Source organism: Oncorhynchus kisutch, linkage group LG5, assembly GCF_002021735.2.
Source record: "Oncorhynchus kisutch isolate 150728-3 linkage group LG5, Okis_V2, whole genome shotgun sequence".
Taxonomy (NCBI): domain Eukaryota; kingdom Metazoa; phylum Chordata; class Actinopteri; order Salmoniformes; family Salmonidae; genus Oncorhynchus; species Oncorhynchus kisutch.
In genome coordinates this window covers 23,745,750-23,762,034 of record NC_034178.2, presented here as the reverse complement: position 1 = coordinate 23,762,034, position 16,285 = coordinate 23,745,750, and the positions used below count along the sequence as shown (strand labels likewise).

General features: G+C 40.8%; 1 protein-coding gene across 1 annotated transcript; it reads left to right on the top strand.

The window, feature by feature from the left end:
- Positions 1-8,499: 8,499 nt before the first annotated feature.
- On the top strand, positions 8,500-11,790 carry cox6c (cytochrome c oxidase subunit 6C). The gene is made up of 4 exons (XM_020482813.2): positions 8,500-8,830; positions 10,885-10,999; positions 11,171-11,302; positions 11,688-11,790. Exons 2-3 carry the CDS (start codon positions 10,895-10,897, stop codon positions 11,294-11,296), a joined length of 231 nt encoding a protein of 76 aa, XP_020338402.1. The 5' UTR covers positions 8,500-8,830; positions 10,885-10,894; the 3' UTR covers positions 11,297-11,302; positions 11,688-11,790.
- The last annotated feature ends 4,495 nt before the right edge of the window (positions 11,791-16,285 follow it).

Below are 16,285 nucleotides of genomic sequence, written 5' to 3'. Positions count from 1 at the left end.
GACGCTTCTACTTACCCCGGACTGCTAACTTTAAACGCTGTGTCTCCCGCGTGCTAGCGTAGTAACGACTACCTAGAGGTTTCCCTGTTTCATCTATTGCTGTACTCTGGACCCTATGATCACTTGGCTACATAGCTGATGCCTGCTGGACTGTTCATTTATCACGGTACTCCACTTTGTTTACCTTTGTTTATCTGTCACCCTAGCCCCAAACTCAGGCCCTGTGTGTAGTTAACTGACCCTCCCTGCCCATTCATCGCCATTTTACCTGTTGTTGTTGACTTAGCTGATTAGCTGTTGTTGTCTTACCCGTTGTTGACTTAGCTAGCCTTTTGCGACTAGCAATCCCGTATAGATTGGGAAGGGAAAATAAATATTTAATCAATTTTAGAATAAGGTAACAGAATGTGGTAAACATCAAGGGGTCTGAATACTTTCCAAATGCACTGTATGTTTTGTATGTAAATGTATTTACGTCTCTCTGTATCTATCCGCCCTTTCCTGTGTTCGGTCTTAACCTTTCTGCCTTAGTATCTGTCTGGTGCAAGCTGCAGCAACCTTAATGACAAACTTCTCCATCTCACTATCTCAAGAATGTTTATAGGTCAGTTGTTTGACATACTAGTCTGGGAAATATTGTGTTGAAAGACATTGGTCCATAGATGCCATATATATATGCCATATATACAGTGGGGAGAACAAGTATTTGATACACTGCCGATTTAGCAGGTTTTCCTACTTGTATGTAGAGGTCTGTAATTCTTATCATAGGTACTTCAACTGTGAGAGACGGAATCTAAAACAAAAATCCAGAAAATCACATTGTATGATTTGATGGGGCATCAATGATCATGAGGAAGGTGAGGGATCAGCCCAGAACTACACGGCAGGACCTGTTCAATGACATGAAGAGAGCTGTGACCACAGTCCCAAAGAAAACCATTAACACCACGCCGTCATGGATTAAAATCCTGCAGCGCACGCAAGGTCCCCCTTGCTCAAGCCAGCGCATGTCCAGGCCCGTCTGAAGTTTGCCAATGACCATCTGGATGATCCAGAGGAGGAATGGGAGAAGGTCATGTGGTCTGATGAGACAAAAATAGAGCTTTTTGGTCTAAACTCCACTCGCCGTGTTTGGAGGAAGAAGGATGAGTACAACCTCAAGAACACCATCCCAACCGTGAAGCATGGAGGTGGAAACATCATTCTTTGGGGATGCTTTTCTGCAAAGGGGACAGGACGACTGCACCGTATTGAGGGGAGGATGGATGGGGCCATGTATCGCGAGATCTTGGCCAACAACCTCCTTCCCTCAGTAAGAGCATTAAAGATGGGTCGTGGCTGGGTCTTCCAGCATGACAACGACCTGAAACACACAGCCAGGGAAACTAAGGAGTGGCTCCGTAAGAAGCATCTCAAGGTCCTGGAGTGGCCTAGCCAGTCTCCAGACCTGAACCCAATAGAAAATCTTTGGAGGGAGCTGAAAGCCCGTATTGCCCAGCGACAGCCCCGAAACCTGAAGGATCTGGAGAAGGTCTGTATGGAGGAGTGGGCCAAAATCCCTGCTGCAGTGTGTGCAAACCTGGTCAAGAACTACAGGAAACGTATGATCTCTGTAATTGCAAGGAAAGGTTTCTGTACCAAATATTAAGTTATGCTTTTCTGATGTATCAAGAACTTATGTCATGCAATAAAATGAAAATGAATTACTTCATCATACAATGTGATTTTCTGGATGTTTGTTTTAGATTCCGTCTCTCACAGTTGAAGTGTACCTATGATAAAAAAAATTACAGATGACCTGAAATATTCTGCTTTTACAAACTGTTATGCTGTTTTCAAATGAAACATGCTTTGTAAGTCGGAAAACATGCAAAATCGGCAGAGTATCAAATACTTGTTCTCCCCACAGTATCAAGACCTGTGGTTCGGGAGATGTCATTTAAGTGTTTTTCGAAATGCGAAAAATCCCTCATGGCAGACTTTGTGGGTCCTTGAGGCAAATTTGAGAGGGAACATTGCACCGAATTTCAGGACTCTAGGCCAGTTATGGGCAACTGGCGGGCCACAAAGGCCTTGGCTCAATTTCCCTCGGAAAATAAAATGTTTCTATTTTCAGGCTAATAATAGCATTCTAATTCCTAATTCAATGGTCAATCTAAGGTCTCTCACACCAGTCTCGCTTATCGTGTGTCCTCTGCCCAGTATTCATGGATACAGCTCTCAGATGATAAACATATGCTGCATGCAATTTTAAGATCATTTGGACGTTCCTACTACATTGATGTTGACATTTTACAATGGTTAGGTAAAGGACTTGGGATGTCCCAAGGATTCCAGTTAGCACTGCCCATAAACCTTTAGGAGCAATTGGTGCAAGGACTGGCCATCCATTATATACAAATGATAGTTTTAACCATGTTTTGAGGCTATACAGTCTTTTTTTCAGTTAAAAAGGCATATGATTGGTTCTGATGGGAAGAACAGTTACACTAAGCTCAACAAGCATTTATATATTATTTTCTTCAAGAATGAATGGGTATACAGTGCCAAGCTCAGGCTCAGGGCGACTGCCTTCAGATTCACATTTTGAATATTTGGCACACAGTGGTGGAAGGTACAGTATTGCAATTTTTTTTTAAAATTGTAAACCAACAAATAATATGTTATTATGAGTGAAAACTGTTGTCATACATATATTTCAGGCTGTGAACAGTCGGAGTATTTGGCAAATGGTGGTGGAAGGTGGAGACTGTCCATCAGAGGGTGGAGAGAGAACCTGCTGGAAGGAAGACAAACAAGAAGACATACAGTACATTTGAGCACATTGCTTTACACATGGGGTTCAAGTGAGAGATGGGATCAACTGGAAACACTAATCATTCAACCTCTGTTGAACATTATACTTAGTTTGTTTTTATAGATTTGCTTTTCAATGAAAGAAGACAGTGCTGATTGACCCATTTACTGTACAGGGTCAACCATGAATAGTTTTGCAAAACGATTTATTGTTTTGTTGTCAACCACTAGCTAGGTCCAAATAATTCCGTTTGTGAACGATACACAGAAACACCGGGGCCATATACAGTGGGGCAAAAAAGTATTTAGTCAGCCACCAATTGTGCAAGTTCTCCCACTTAAAAAGATGAGAGGCCTGTAATTAGGTAGGTACACTTCAACTATGACAGATAAAATGAGGGAAAAAAATCCAGAAAATCACATTGTAGGATTTTTAATTTATTTATTTGCAAATTATGATGGAAAATAAGTATCTGGTCAATAACAAAAGTTTCTCAATACTTTGTTATATACCCTTTGTTGGCAATGACAGAGGTCAAATGTTTTCTGTAAGTCTTCAAAAGGTTTTCACACACTGTTGCTGGTATTTTGGCCCATTCCTCCATGCATATCTCCTCTAGAGCAGTGATGTTTTGGGGCTGTTGCTGGGCAACACGGACTTTCAACTCCCTCCAAAGATTTTCTATGGGGTTGAGATCCAAACTGGCTAGGCCACTCCAGGACCTTGAAATGCTTCTTACGAAGCCACTCCTTTGTTGCCCGGGCGGTGTGTTTGGGATCATTGTCATACTGAAAGACCCAGCCACGTTTCATCTTCAATGCCCTTGCTGATGGTTTTCACTCAAAATCTCATGATACATGGCCCCATTCATTCTTTCCTTTACACGGATCAGTCGTCCTGGTCCCTTTGCAGAAAAACAGCCCCAAAGCATGATGTTTCCACCCCCATGCTTCACAGTAGGTATGGTGTTCTTTGGATGCAACTCAGCAATCTTTATCCTCCAAACACGACGAGTTGAGTTTTTACCAAAAAGTTATATTTTGGTTTCATCTGATCATATGACATTCTCCCAATCTTCTCTAGCAAACTTCAGACGGGCCTGGACATGTACTGGCTTAAGCAGGGGGACACGTCTGGCACTGCAGGATTTGAGTCCCTGGCGGCGTAGTGTGTTACTGATGGTAGGCTTTGTTACTTTGGTCCCAGCTCTCTGCAGGTCATTCACTAGGTCCCCCCGTGTGGTTATGGGATTTTTGCTCACCGTTCTTGTGATCATTTTGACCCCACGGGGTGAGATCTTGCGTGGAGCCCCAGATCGAGGGAGATTATCAGTGGTCTTGTATATCTTCCATTTCCTAATAATTGCTCCCACAGTTGATTTCTTCAAACCAAGCTGCTTACCTATTGCAGATGTAGTCTTCCCAGTCTGGTACAGGTCTACAATTTTGTTTCTGGTGTCCTTTGACAGCTCTTTGGTCTTGGCCATAGTGGAGTTTGGAGTGTGACTGTTTGAGGTTGTGGACAGGTGTCTTTTATACTGATAACAAGTTCAAACAGGTGCCATTAATACAGGTAACGAGTAGAGGACAGAGGAGCCTCTTAAAGAAGAAGTTACAGGTCTGTGAGAGCCAGAAATCTTGCTTGTTTGTAGGTGACCAAATACTTATTTTTCCACCATAATTTGCAAATAAATTCATAAAAAATCCTACAATGTGATTTTCTGGATTTTTTTCCTCATCTTGTCTGTCATAGTTGAAGTGTACCTATGACTAAAATTACAGGCCTCTCTCATCTTTTTAAGTGGGAGAACTTGCACAATTGGTGGCTGACTAAATACTTTTTTGCCCCACTGTATATATATACAGTACCGGTAAAAAGTTTGGACACATCTACTCATTCCAGGGTTTTTCTTTTCTATTTTCTACATTGTAGAATAATAGTGAAGACATCAAAACTATGAAATAACACATATGGAATCATGTAGTAACCAATAAAGATGATTCAAAGTAGCCACCCTTTTCCTTGATGACAGCTTTTCACACTCTGCATTCTCTCAACCAGCTTCATGAGGTAGGCACCTGGAATGCATTTAAATTAAAAGTTAATTTGTGTATTTTCTTTCCTTCTTAATGCATTTGAGCCAATCAGTTGTTGTGACAAGGTAGGGGTGGAAGATAGCCCTATTTGGTAAAAGACCAAGTCCATATTATGGCAAGAACAGCTCAAATAAGCAAAGAGAAATGACAGTCCATCATTACTTTAAGACATGAAGGACAGTCAATGAGGAACATTTTCTTCAAGTGCAGTCAGAGTTACCAACCTCAGATTGCAGCCCAAATAAATGCATCACAGAGTTCAAGTACAAAAAATAAAACAAATATTTCACCTTTATTTAATCAGGTAGGCCAGTTGAGAACAAGGTCTCATTAACAACTGTGACCTGGCCAAGACAAAGCAAAGCAGTGTGACAAAAACAACAGAGTTACACATGGTATAAACAATCATACAGTTAATAACACAACATAAACATCTGTATACAGTGTGCGCAAATCAAGTAAGGAGGTAAGGCAATACATAGGCCAATAGTGGCGAAGTAATTACAATTTAGCAATTTACACTGGAGTGATATGTGCAGATGAGGATGTGCAAATACTGGTGTGCAAAACAGCAGAAAAACAAAAACAAATATGGGGATGAGGTAGGTAGTTGGTTGGTTGGATGGGCTATTTACAGATGGGCTGTGTACAGCAGCAGCGATAGGTAAGCTGCTCTGACAGCTGATGCTTAAGTAGCAGACACATCTCAACATCACCTGTTCAGTGGCCTCCCGAGTGGCGCAGTGATCTAAGGCACTGCATCACAGTTGCTAGCTGTGCCACTAGAGATCCTGGTTTGAGTCCAGGCTCTGTCGCAGCCGGCCACGACTGGGAGACCCCACGGGGAGGCAGCGTTGACCGGGTTAGGGGAGGGTTTGGTCGGCAGGGATGTCCTTGTCCTAATGCGCTCTAGTGACTCCTGTGGCGGGCCAGGCGCATGCACGATGACACGGTCGCCAGGTGTACTGTGTATCCTCCGACACATTGGTGTGGCTGACTTCCGGGTTAGGTGGGGATTGTGTCAAGAAGCAGTGTGGCTTGGTTGGGTTGTATTTCGCATGGCTCTCGACCTTTGCCTCTCCCGAGTCCGTATGGGAGTTGCCATTTTCTTTAACCTGTCTAGGACCGCTAGCTGAACCCACCGCAGCAGCCAGTGAAAGTGCAGGGCGCCAAATTCAAAACAACAAAAATCTCATAATTAAAATTCCTCAATCATACAAGTATTTTACACCATTTTAAAGACAAAATTCTCACTAATCCAGCCACAGTGTCTGATTTCAAAAAGGATTTACAGCGAAAGCACCACAAATGATTATGTTAGGTCACCACCAAGCCAGAGAAAAACACAGCAATTTTTCCAACCAAAGAGAGGAGTCACAAAAAGCAGAAATAGAGATAAAAATTCATCCCTAACATTTGATGATCTTCATCAGATGACACTCATAGGACTTCATGTTACACAATACATTTATGTTTTGTTTGATAAAGTTTATATTTATATAAAAAATCTGAGTTTACATTGGTGCGTTACGTTCAGTAGTTCTAAAACATGAGAGAGAGAGCCACATCAATTTACAAAAATACTCATAATAAACATTGATAAAGATATGACTATTATACATTAAACTTTAGATAAACTTCTCCTTAATGCAACCGCTGTGTCAGATTTTTAAAAAAGAAAGCCAACCATGCAATAATCTGAGTACAGCCTTTAGACAACAAAGCAACCAAAAAGATACCCACCACATTGGGTAGTCAACATTACTCAGAAATAGCATTTTAAATATTCACTTACCTTTGATGATCTTCATCAGAATGCACTCCCAGGAATCCCAGTTCCACCATAAATGTTTAATTTGTTCGATAATGTCCATCAGTTATGTCCAAATATCTTATTTTATTAGGGCGTTTGGTAAACAAACCAAAAGCCCGTTCGACGCGACCTGAATGTCGGACCAAAAGTTCAAAAGGTTCCGTTACAGCTCGTAGAAGCATGCCAAACTAAGTATGGAATCAATCTTTAGGATGTTTTTAACATAAAACTTCATTAATGTTTCAACCAGACAATTCCTTTGTCTGTACAAATGAAGTGGAACGTAACTACCTTTCACGTGAGCGCTCCAGACAGAGGCTGTGGCACTCTGCCAGACCACTCACTCAAAGAGCCCTTATGAGCCCCTCCTTTAGAGTAGAATCCTCAAAACAGGTTCTAAATACTGTTGACATCTAGTGGAAGCCATGGGAAGTGAAACATAACTAATATCACCCTGTATCTTCTAATATCACCCTGAGTTGAAAAAGTACAAACCTCAGATTTCCCACTTCCTGGCTGGATTTTTTTCTCAGGTTTTTGCCTGCCATATGAGTTCTGTTATACTCACAGACATCATTCAAACAGTTTTAGAAACGTCAGAGTGTTTTCTATCCAATACTAGTAATAATAGGCATATATTAGCATCTGGGACAAAGTAGGAGGCAGTTCACTCTGGGCACGCTATTCATCCAAAAGTGAAAATGCTGCTCCCTATCCCAAAAAGGTTCAATCTGAAAACATTGCGAAGCCACGCCCATTTTCTGTTGAATTGCAGTATGGGCCCTAAAAGCATGGAAATAGGGTCCACTGCTTGTATATTTCGGGTTGCGCTTCAAAATCATTAAAGACATACCCTCCGCCACTTACCCTTATGCCCTTGGGGGAATCCCTGTCACCATCTTGGCTCTCGGTTCAAACGAATAGCCAAACAAGGGAAGTTTGCAATGTAAGGCCCTCAGCCCTCATTTCTGATTGAGTTTGCGTGTACAATTATGTTCACTTCGGGGCCTGAAACGTCCCATAATTCATTCCTTCCTCCATTATTGATAGGCCTACATTTTTTGAAGAAAAAAACATTATACCTCCTAGACCTATGCTGTAACAATGAGGAATTTATTATTGTTGGAAAACAATTATTGTCTACGCTAGGCTGTAAATTGCAATGATGTAAAATTACATTAGGCCACTCATATGGTGTATTTTGTCAGGATGTATCAGCGAATAGACCTACTATAGAAAAATAGGCTATAGACTATGACACTGAGATGTGCTGGATCATGTATCCCAGGTCATCTTATAATTAACGTGGCCACCAGCCATTATACCAGCCAGGTTTGGCCGATGGACTTACATTTTTAGAATTAGTGTGAGTTAGGTGAAGAAAAAAAAAATCTGTGGTAAAATGTAATTAATTTATAGCATAAATTCTCTACGGTCCTTCTCCATCTAATAGCCTAATGGGACGAATTTTAGCATGTAAATGACCTAGCTAATTAGAGGTGAAATTATTATATTTATTAGTTTTTAGCTCTTCCATCACGTGCCAAATAAAAACCTCATATTGCCCTACTTCTGAAAAAGTTAATCGGGACAGATATGCTTTAGTGGACTCGCCCGAGTAACATTAGCCGGAACCCAGAGTAGTATGATTCTGCCGGAGTCGATGCTGAGTCCCCCTGAGTCTCAAACTGAATAGGCTCGAACCCACCGTGTTGACTGGGGTCAGATAGTCACACAGCTTTTACTTTGAAGACAGCTAGCACACGCTTCCTGTTCGAGCCCCTCCTCTCTACGCCAACACCATCTGTTCATTAATTCAATCTTGTGGACGAAATATGAAAAATCAATTAACGCATTCGAAATGATTATCCGTCTTAGTTAAATTCGGATATTGATTGAAAGAACAATACACGAATCGGTCGGGAACCCTGCACTTGAACTTGGCTATCTCTGATCATTTTTGTGCCCATGACATTTCCGTAGATGGACGTTTCGCGTGTCTCGGATTGGCCACTTTATTTACTCTGATTGTCCCTTCGCGAGACCAATAGTATTCCTTCCGGAAGATCAACGCCTCAGTGTCGCGCTAACATATTTTGGTGAAGGTCGTGAGTTCTTCTTGTAAGTATTTAGTAAATGTGAACGCTAAATCGAATACTTTCCATCTAACCAGTACAGAAAATATGTACTTCAAGATGTTGAAATGTTATGATTCTGTCCATTGCATAGTAATATTATAATTGTCGACATTGCCCTCTAGTTTGCAACGTTTGCTAGCTAGCTACTTTAGCCTCGGACTGTCGACGTTCTATTTTCAATGCACTTTTCAGTGGTTGGTGTTGTAGATATTTATTCTTCCGGTAAAACTATAGCTAGCAACCAAATTGCAGCATACGTGTTATTTTTATTTTTCCCCGAATATTGAAATACTGTTTAAAAAAAATTGCCATTGTGTTGATGCAAATAATCAGGTAGGCATAGGCTACTTTGTAGTTATATTAATTGCCTTCCATCTATCCGAAAAAGATTAGGCTGTCATTAGCATCGCTAACTGCTACACAAAGTGTTAGACATAGTAGCCCTTCATCATCGCACACAGCAGGGCTCTACATTCAGGTACATTTGCCAGTCGCCCAAACCTAACTGGCCGAATGAGGAAAACATAAAAAATAACTGGGTCACGTCAAGATCTGACAGGAAAGCGAATGATACGTTCATAATTTCAGGAGCATGTGATTCTCTTTCATGTGCGGGGTGAGCAAGTAGCCTATAGTGTTTTATACAGACATTGGCATGTCAAATATGTTTTTTCAAGCAATTGTAATAATTTAAGGACCTAACTTACGTTTTATTTAATTATTGTAACAGTCTTAGGGGAAAAAATATCCCAAATATATGCAAAAAAAAGTATGCATTACCACTAAGAATGCCTTTTTTAAATGTTTTTTTTATAGGCCTACCGAATTACATTATGCATTGACATTATGCATTGACATTCACATTATTTGAAAGTAATCAAATATGTCCACATTGCTAAATAGACCAAATGTTCCTGACAAACACACTAATGAAGTCTGTCCATGTCTTGTCAGTCTTGCCGTTTGATATATTGAAGAGTTGTTGAGGGGTTACTGTATCATGTTTTAAAACGAGAAAGTGACCAAAAACCAGGTTCCCTTTGTATCGAAAACATTTTGTTTTGCGCAGTAGAACTCCTAAATCGGCTACCATAACTTAAATGACTTTTCAAGGACCAAGGAGCCTAGGGGAAATGTCGGATTTAAGTTAAGCTGTGATGACTGAACTTTGCCCGCATATATTCAACCAAGTGTTTAAAAAGTTCAAATACCTGGTTTGTATACCCAGTAATGCCTTAGCAGTTACTGGTAGAGCTATCATAACTTGGAACATCTTTCCAACCTCCAATGCTGTTGGTCTTTGCTCCACACAACAACCAGCTGTTTGAGAGCTGCGTGCTCTCTGCCCGACATTATCTATAGCAGGAATGGGCACATGAGGGTCGGGGCCACAAAAAATCTGAACTCGTGAGGGGCCGCTGTTGCTCATTGGTCCCCATACACCCCCCCCCCCCCAATTCTACACATTTTGCAATGGGTGTAGAGAAAATGTTGCTGTTTTTAAAGCAAGTTTGCTGCAATTCTACACATTTTGCCATGGGTTGGAGAGAAATGTTTGCTGTTTTAGTAACTGAGTGAGACTAACAAAATCAATGGGGGCCCCCCGGCCGGTAATTCGACCATGATAGTTTAGCGGCCAGCTATCTAAACTTAACTTGGCTGTCTAAAATAGGAGTCAAATGGTTGCAAATGCAGTATCAAACCCAGGGGCCTTAACACTTTTCTCTATTCCTCCGCAAGCAAGGGGGAGGCCAATGACATCAGATTCCCGTTAGACAAACTCCTTGAATACCCTACTCGAAGTTGGCAGTTGTCTAGAAAACACTATTGTGCTCAACTTATATATTTTTTGCATGTGTACTTTACTGTATTTATGCTTGGGATATGGCTTTAACAGTAAAAGTTCATACATTGCTGGAGGATGTCTAACTACAACCATATCAAGAATTTTCTTGACATAAAGGACATTTCTGAAAGCATCATTGTTCTACTGCAACCTAATTAAACAATGTTACATTTTTCTTCTGAACTTTCCAGGTACTCCACAATGTCTCTGGCTAAGCCTGCAATGCGAGGACTCCTCGGGAAGCGTCTGAGGTTCCACCTGCCCATCGCCTTCGCCCTGTCAGTGGTGGCTGCAGCAGCTTTCAAGGTCAGCTGATGGATGCTAATAATTTGCCAATTAAAAAAATAATAATAATATCTTGAGGCTCTGGGTAGAGAAGTGTAAATGAAAGAGTTAAAGTCCATCATGGAATTGATGTTACCACATTGAATGGATGTCTTCAGGAACAGGCATGATGTAAATACTTTGTCTTCTCAGTACGGCGTAACAGAACCAAGGAAACAGGCCTATGCCGATTTCTACAAACATTATGATGCCACAAAGGAGTTCAACAACATGAGGGAAGCTGGTATTTTTGAAAGTGTCAGGCCAACTGGTGAATAAACCCCCGTGAGTATTTTGCAACCAATTAGGCATAATTTCATCTATCTATTAGGTTAGTGTTTTTCACTTCTTGTCCTGTAGGTCTTGGGTGTGTGCAGGCTTTTGTCCCAGCCAGCAGCACACCTGGGTTGTGTTCTGTAGGCACAAGTCATTAGAAGGTGTTTCAATGTGTAATAAGTGTGCAAGTATTTCAAAATGTTGTTGCCTATTGAACACACCTTTTGAATCATCTAAACAAGGTCTTCAGATGATTAGTTGGTGCTGGGTTAGGAGAACAAAGGCATGCTGCGGTCCTCTTGGTGGATATCTTTGTAATCAATTATTGTCAAATTTTGATTGTTATAACTGCAGTACTGTGCAACATCTTATGCTGTCTCCCTTTGTATTACAGGTTGCATCCCATTGTGCATTCCTGGTCTGATGTTCCTGCTCTGTGATTGACTGATCGAACATTGCTGTTATGTTCTCATAAATAAACTATTCTCTCTATGGGTGCCTCTGTCTCATCGTTTTGAATTATCACAAAAATTGTGATCGAGAAACAGTTTTGCTCAAGAAAGCAACATAGCTATCATTCTCATAGATTACCAGTTGAAGTCAAATAAAATGTTATACAACTGGTGAATACCACTTGTGTAGACCTTACAGTGAAATACTTACAAGTCCTTAACCAACAATGCGATTAAGAAAAATATCCAGCAGTAAAATAACAATAGCTTGGCTCTATACAGGGGATACCAGTACAGTGTGGGGTGGGCACCGGTTAATTGAGGTAATATGTACATGTAAAGTCCGTGCTTCCATAGCTACAGAATTGTTAATGGGATATGATGCTCCATAACCGTTGCAGCTTGGCTGATAGAAAGCCTTGCAAGGATTTTTTTCAAATAACTTGTTCTTGACATTGCTTTCTTTTGTTCTGGATTCAGCAAAAAGTATATTTTTTATAAATGTCTGTGTCCAGTTGCAGATGGACTCCAGAAAATATTCAGAAAGATAAACCCACATTTTGTACCAAGTGATGAGTTCCTTCGCCATTTTAGCTGCCAGATATCTTGCATTTCCCAACATCTTTGCAGGACTTAGTCGTTTCTATGCAACACTGCGAAGTGTGGAAGTAGATGACAGCGCATCAGTCGACCAAAACCAAGATCTGCTCACTTGAGGCATTTCTCAATACAAAACGTGGATTTAATATGTTGATGAAAATTCTCTGGTTTTTGGAGAACCACCTGCAATTGGACATGTTTTAAAAGATTCTCTTTTGACTGAATCGAGAAAGAAAGTTTTACGAACTTGTTAGTAAAAAAATATTCCTTGCAAACTTTTCCATTAGCGAAAGAGTAACTGGTATGGAGCATTACATATCCTGTAAAAAATTATGTTGCTGGGGGGGAGTTTCATTGCTAGTTTAGGTGTAAATTAAATTAAATTGCTACTACATCAGCTACATGCTACATCAGCTTATTGCTGGAACTGGGTGGAAGTATGGTACAGTAAAGATGGTGGAATCATGTTCTATCAGACGGGTGAAATTAATGTAAACGAACGGTAGGCAATTAAGGTCACGGTTATGAAAACTTAAGACACTAAAGCAGCCTTTCTGCTGACTGAAAAACACCAAAAGAAAGATGCCCAGGGACCCTGCTCATCTGTGTGAATGTGCCTTAGGCATGCTGCAAGGAGGTATGAGGACTGCAGATGTGGCCAGGGAATTAAGTTGTAATGCCCGTACTGTGAGATGCCTAAGACAGCGCTACAGGGAGACAGGACTAACTATATTTAGGACTAACTTATTCCTTGCCACCCATTCTGAAACTAACTGGCGCCGAAGGGGATGGCTGCCATTTTACAGGCTCCTAACCAACTGTGCTTAAACCTGTACCCCCGCACATTGACTCGGTAACGGTACCCCCTGTATTATAGCCTCATTATTGTTATTTTAGTGTGTTACTTATTAAAATATTTTTTTACTTTAGTTTATTTGGTAAATATTTTCTTAACTCTTTCTTGAACTGCATTGTTGGTTAAGGGCTTGTAAGTAAGCCCTTACAAGCCCTTTTGTTCTGTTAGACAGAACTCTTTATCCACGATTTAGCACGGGGTCTAAATCCATAACATATGTTTTTCCATCAGCAGATTATGGTCGAAAATATCAAAAGCCACACTGAAGTCCAACAAAACAGCTCTGAATATTTTTATCATCTTTCTCTCAGCCAATCATCAGTCATTTGTGTGAGTGCTGTGCTTGTTGAATGTCCTTCCCTATAAGCGTGCTGGAAGTCTGTTCTCAATTTGTTTACTGTAAAATAGCATTGTATCTGGTCAAACACATTTTTTCCAAAAGTTTACTAAGTGCTGGTAACAGGTTGATTGGTTTGCTATTTGAGCCAGTAAAGGGGGCTTTACTACTCTTGGGTAGCAGAATTACTTTAGTTTCCCTCAAGGCCTGAGGGCGCAAACTTTCTAGTAGGCTTAGATTGAAGTTAAGGCAAATAGGAGTGGCAATATTGTCCACTATTATCCTCAGTAATTTTCCATCCAAGTTGTCAGACCCCGGATGCTTGTCATTGATGATAGACAAACATTTTTCACTTCTTCCACACTCACTTCACAGAATTCAAAATTACAAAGCTTCTCTTTCATAATTTGATCAGTTATACTTGGGTGTGTAGTGTCAGCATTTGTTGCTGGCATGTCATGCCTAAGTTTGGTGATCTTGCGAATGGAAAAATAAATTAAAGTAGTTGGCAATATAAGCGGGTTTTGTGATGAATGAGCCATCTGGTTCAATGAATGATGTAGCCGAGTTTGCCTTTTTGCCCCAAATTTTATTTAAAGTGCTCCAAAGCTTTTTACTATCATTCTTGGTCATTTACAGTACATTCGGAAAGTATTCGGAACCCTTGACTTTTTCCACATTTTGTTACGTATCAGCCTTATTCTAAAATGGATTAAATACATCAATCTACCCACAATACCCCATAATGACAAAGCGAAAACAGGTTTAGACATTTTTGCAAATTAATTCAAATAAAGAAAACTCCAAATTGGGCTCAGATGAAGGTCCCCAAGAACACAGTGTCCTCCATCAGTCTAAAATGGAAGAAGTTTACAACCACCAAGACTCTTTCAAGAGTTGGCCGACCGGCCAAACTGAGCAATTGGGGGAGAAGGGCCTCAGTCAGGGAGGTGACCAAGAATACAATGGTCACGCTGACAGAGCTCCAGAGTATCTTTATCTCTGCAGCACTCCACCAATCAGGCCTTTAAGCCGCTGAAAAACATCCGCACAGCATGATGCTGGCACCAACATGCTTTACCGTAGGGATGGTGCCAGGTTTCCTCCATATGTAACGCTTGGCATTCAGGCCAAAGACTTCAATCTTGGTTTCATCAAACCAGAGAATCTTGTTTCTCATGGTCTGAGAGCCTTTTTAGGTGCCTTTTGGCAAACTCCAAGCAGGCTGTCATGTGCCTTTTACTGAGGAGTGGCTTCCATCTGGCCACTCTACCATAAAGGCCTGATTGGTGGAGTACTGCAGAGATGGTTGTCCTTTTGGAAGGTTCTCCCATCTTCACAGAGGTGCTCTGTCAGAGTGACGATCGGGTTCTTGGTCACCTCCCTGAACAAGGCCCTTCTCCCCTGACTGCTCAGTTTGGCCAGGCGGCCAGCTCTAGGAAGATCCTTGGTGGTTCCAAACTTCTTCCATTTTAGATTGATGGAGGCCACTGGGTTCTTGGGGACTTTCAATGCCGCATAATTTTTTGGTACCCTTCCCCAGATCTGTGCCTCGACATAATCCTGTCATGGAGCTCTATGGACAATTCCTTCGACCTCATGACTTGGTTTTTGGTCTGACGTACACTGTCAACTGTGGGACCTTGTATAGACAGGTGTTTGCCTTTCTAAATCATGTCCAATCAATTGAATTTACCACAGGTGGACTCCAATCAAGTTGTGGAAAAATGTAAATAAGATATTTCAGTTTTTTATTTTTAATAAAACGTGCAAACATTTCCAAACCTGTTTTCACTTTTTCGCTATGGGGTATTGTTTGTAGATCGATGTGGAAAAAGTATTGGGTCTGAATACTTTCCAAATGCACTGTATATCGGACATATCACGCAGGTGTATCAATTTAAATATATATCAAAGACCAGATTGAAGAATGGGATATTATAGACAAGTCAGTTATTGCATTTGTATCAGTTTGTATGAATGAGTGGTTGCAAGATATGTAGACCTTCCAAACACACACCAGACAGAAGGCTGTTCTACACTATTTGTTTAACAATAGATTAAAGTCCCAAGTGGACAAGTCCAAACTAATAAATTGTAAAAGTCCTATTTTAAATGTCCTTGAGGAGCGTTCTGTGGTCCCACCACGGCAGGCACGCTTTGAGGGACACAAGCCAGTGTTCGCATCAGGCCTCTCCTGGGTTGTGTTGTGAGTAAAATATAAAAAAATAAAAAAATTCTGTCAGCAGACTGTGCTGAGACGCTGTATGGCCAAGCACAATACACCTCCACAATACCTCTCCAAAAATGTTTAAACAAAATCACAATAAGCCACAATAGAACTAAGGAAATTAGAATAATAATATTAAAGTTAATGGGGAAACAGTAAATATGTCAATTCAAACAAACTTAATGGGAAAATAAACAAGGCTTGAAACAGTAATTTCAACCAAAACAAATGGAGACAGGGCATAGTGGCTCAAGTAACCTTATCTGGTATCAAAAAAGGCCAATCATGTCTATTCACCAAAGTTCAGGTTTTCAATTGTCTTTGTAGTAAGAGCCAGTGGGGGGACACTAGTAACTCAAATAGTTCAGATGTGAGTGTTCAGGCAGAATAGTCACTATAACCCACAATAACTTGTCTAGTGTGATCAAAAGGAATTCCCAAACTGTGGATGGAATGTGCTTCACCCTCCCAGTATCCCACAAGGCCTCCTCTTTAGTTCACAGTGGGTGCACATCAC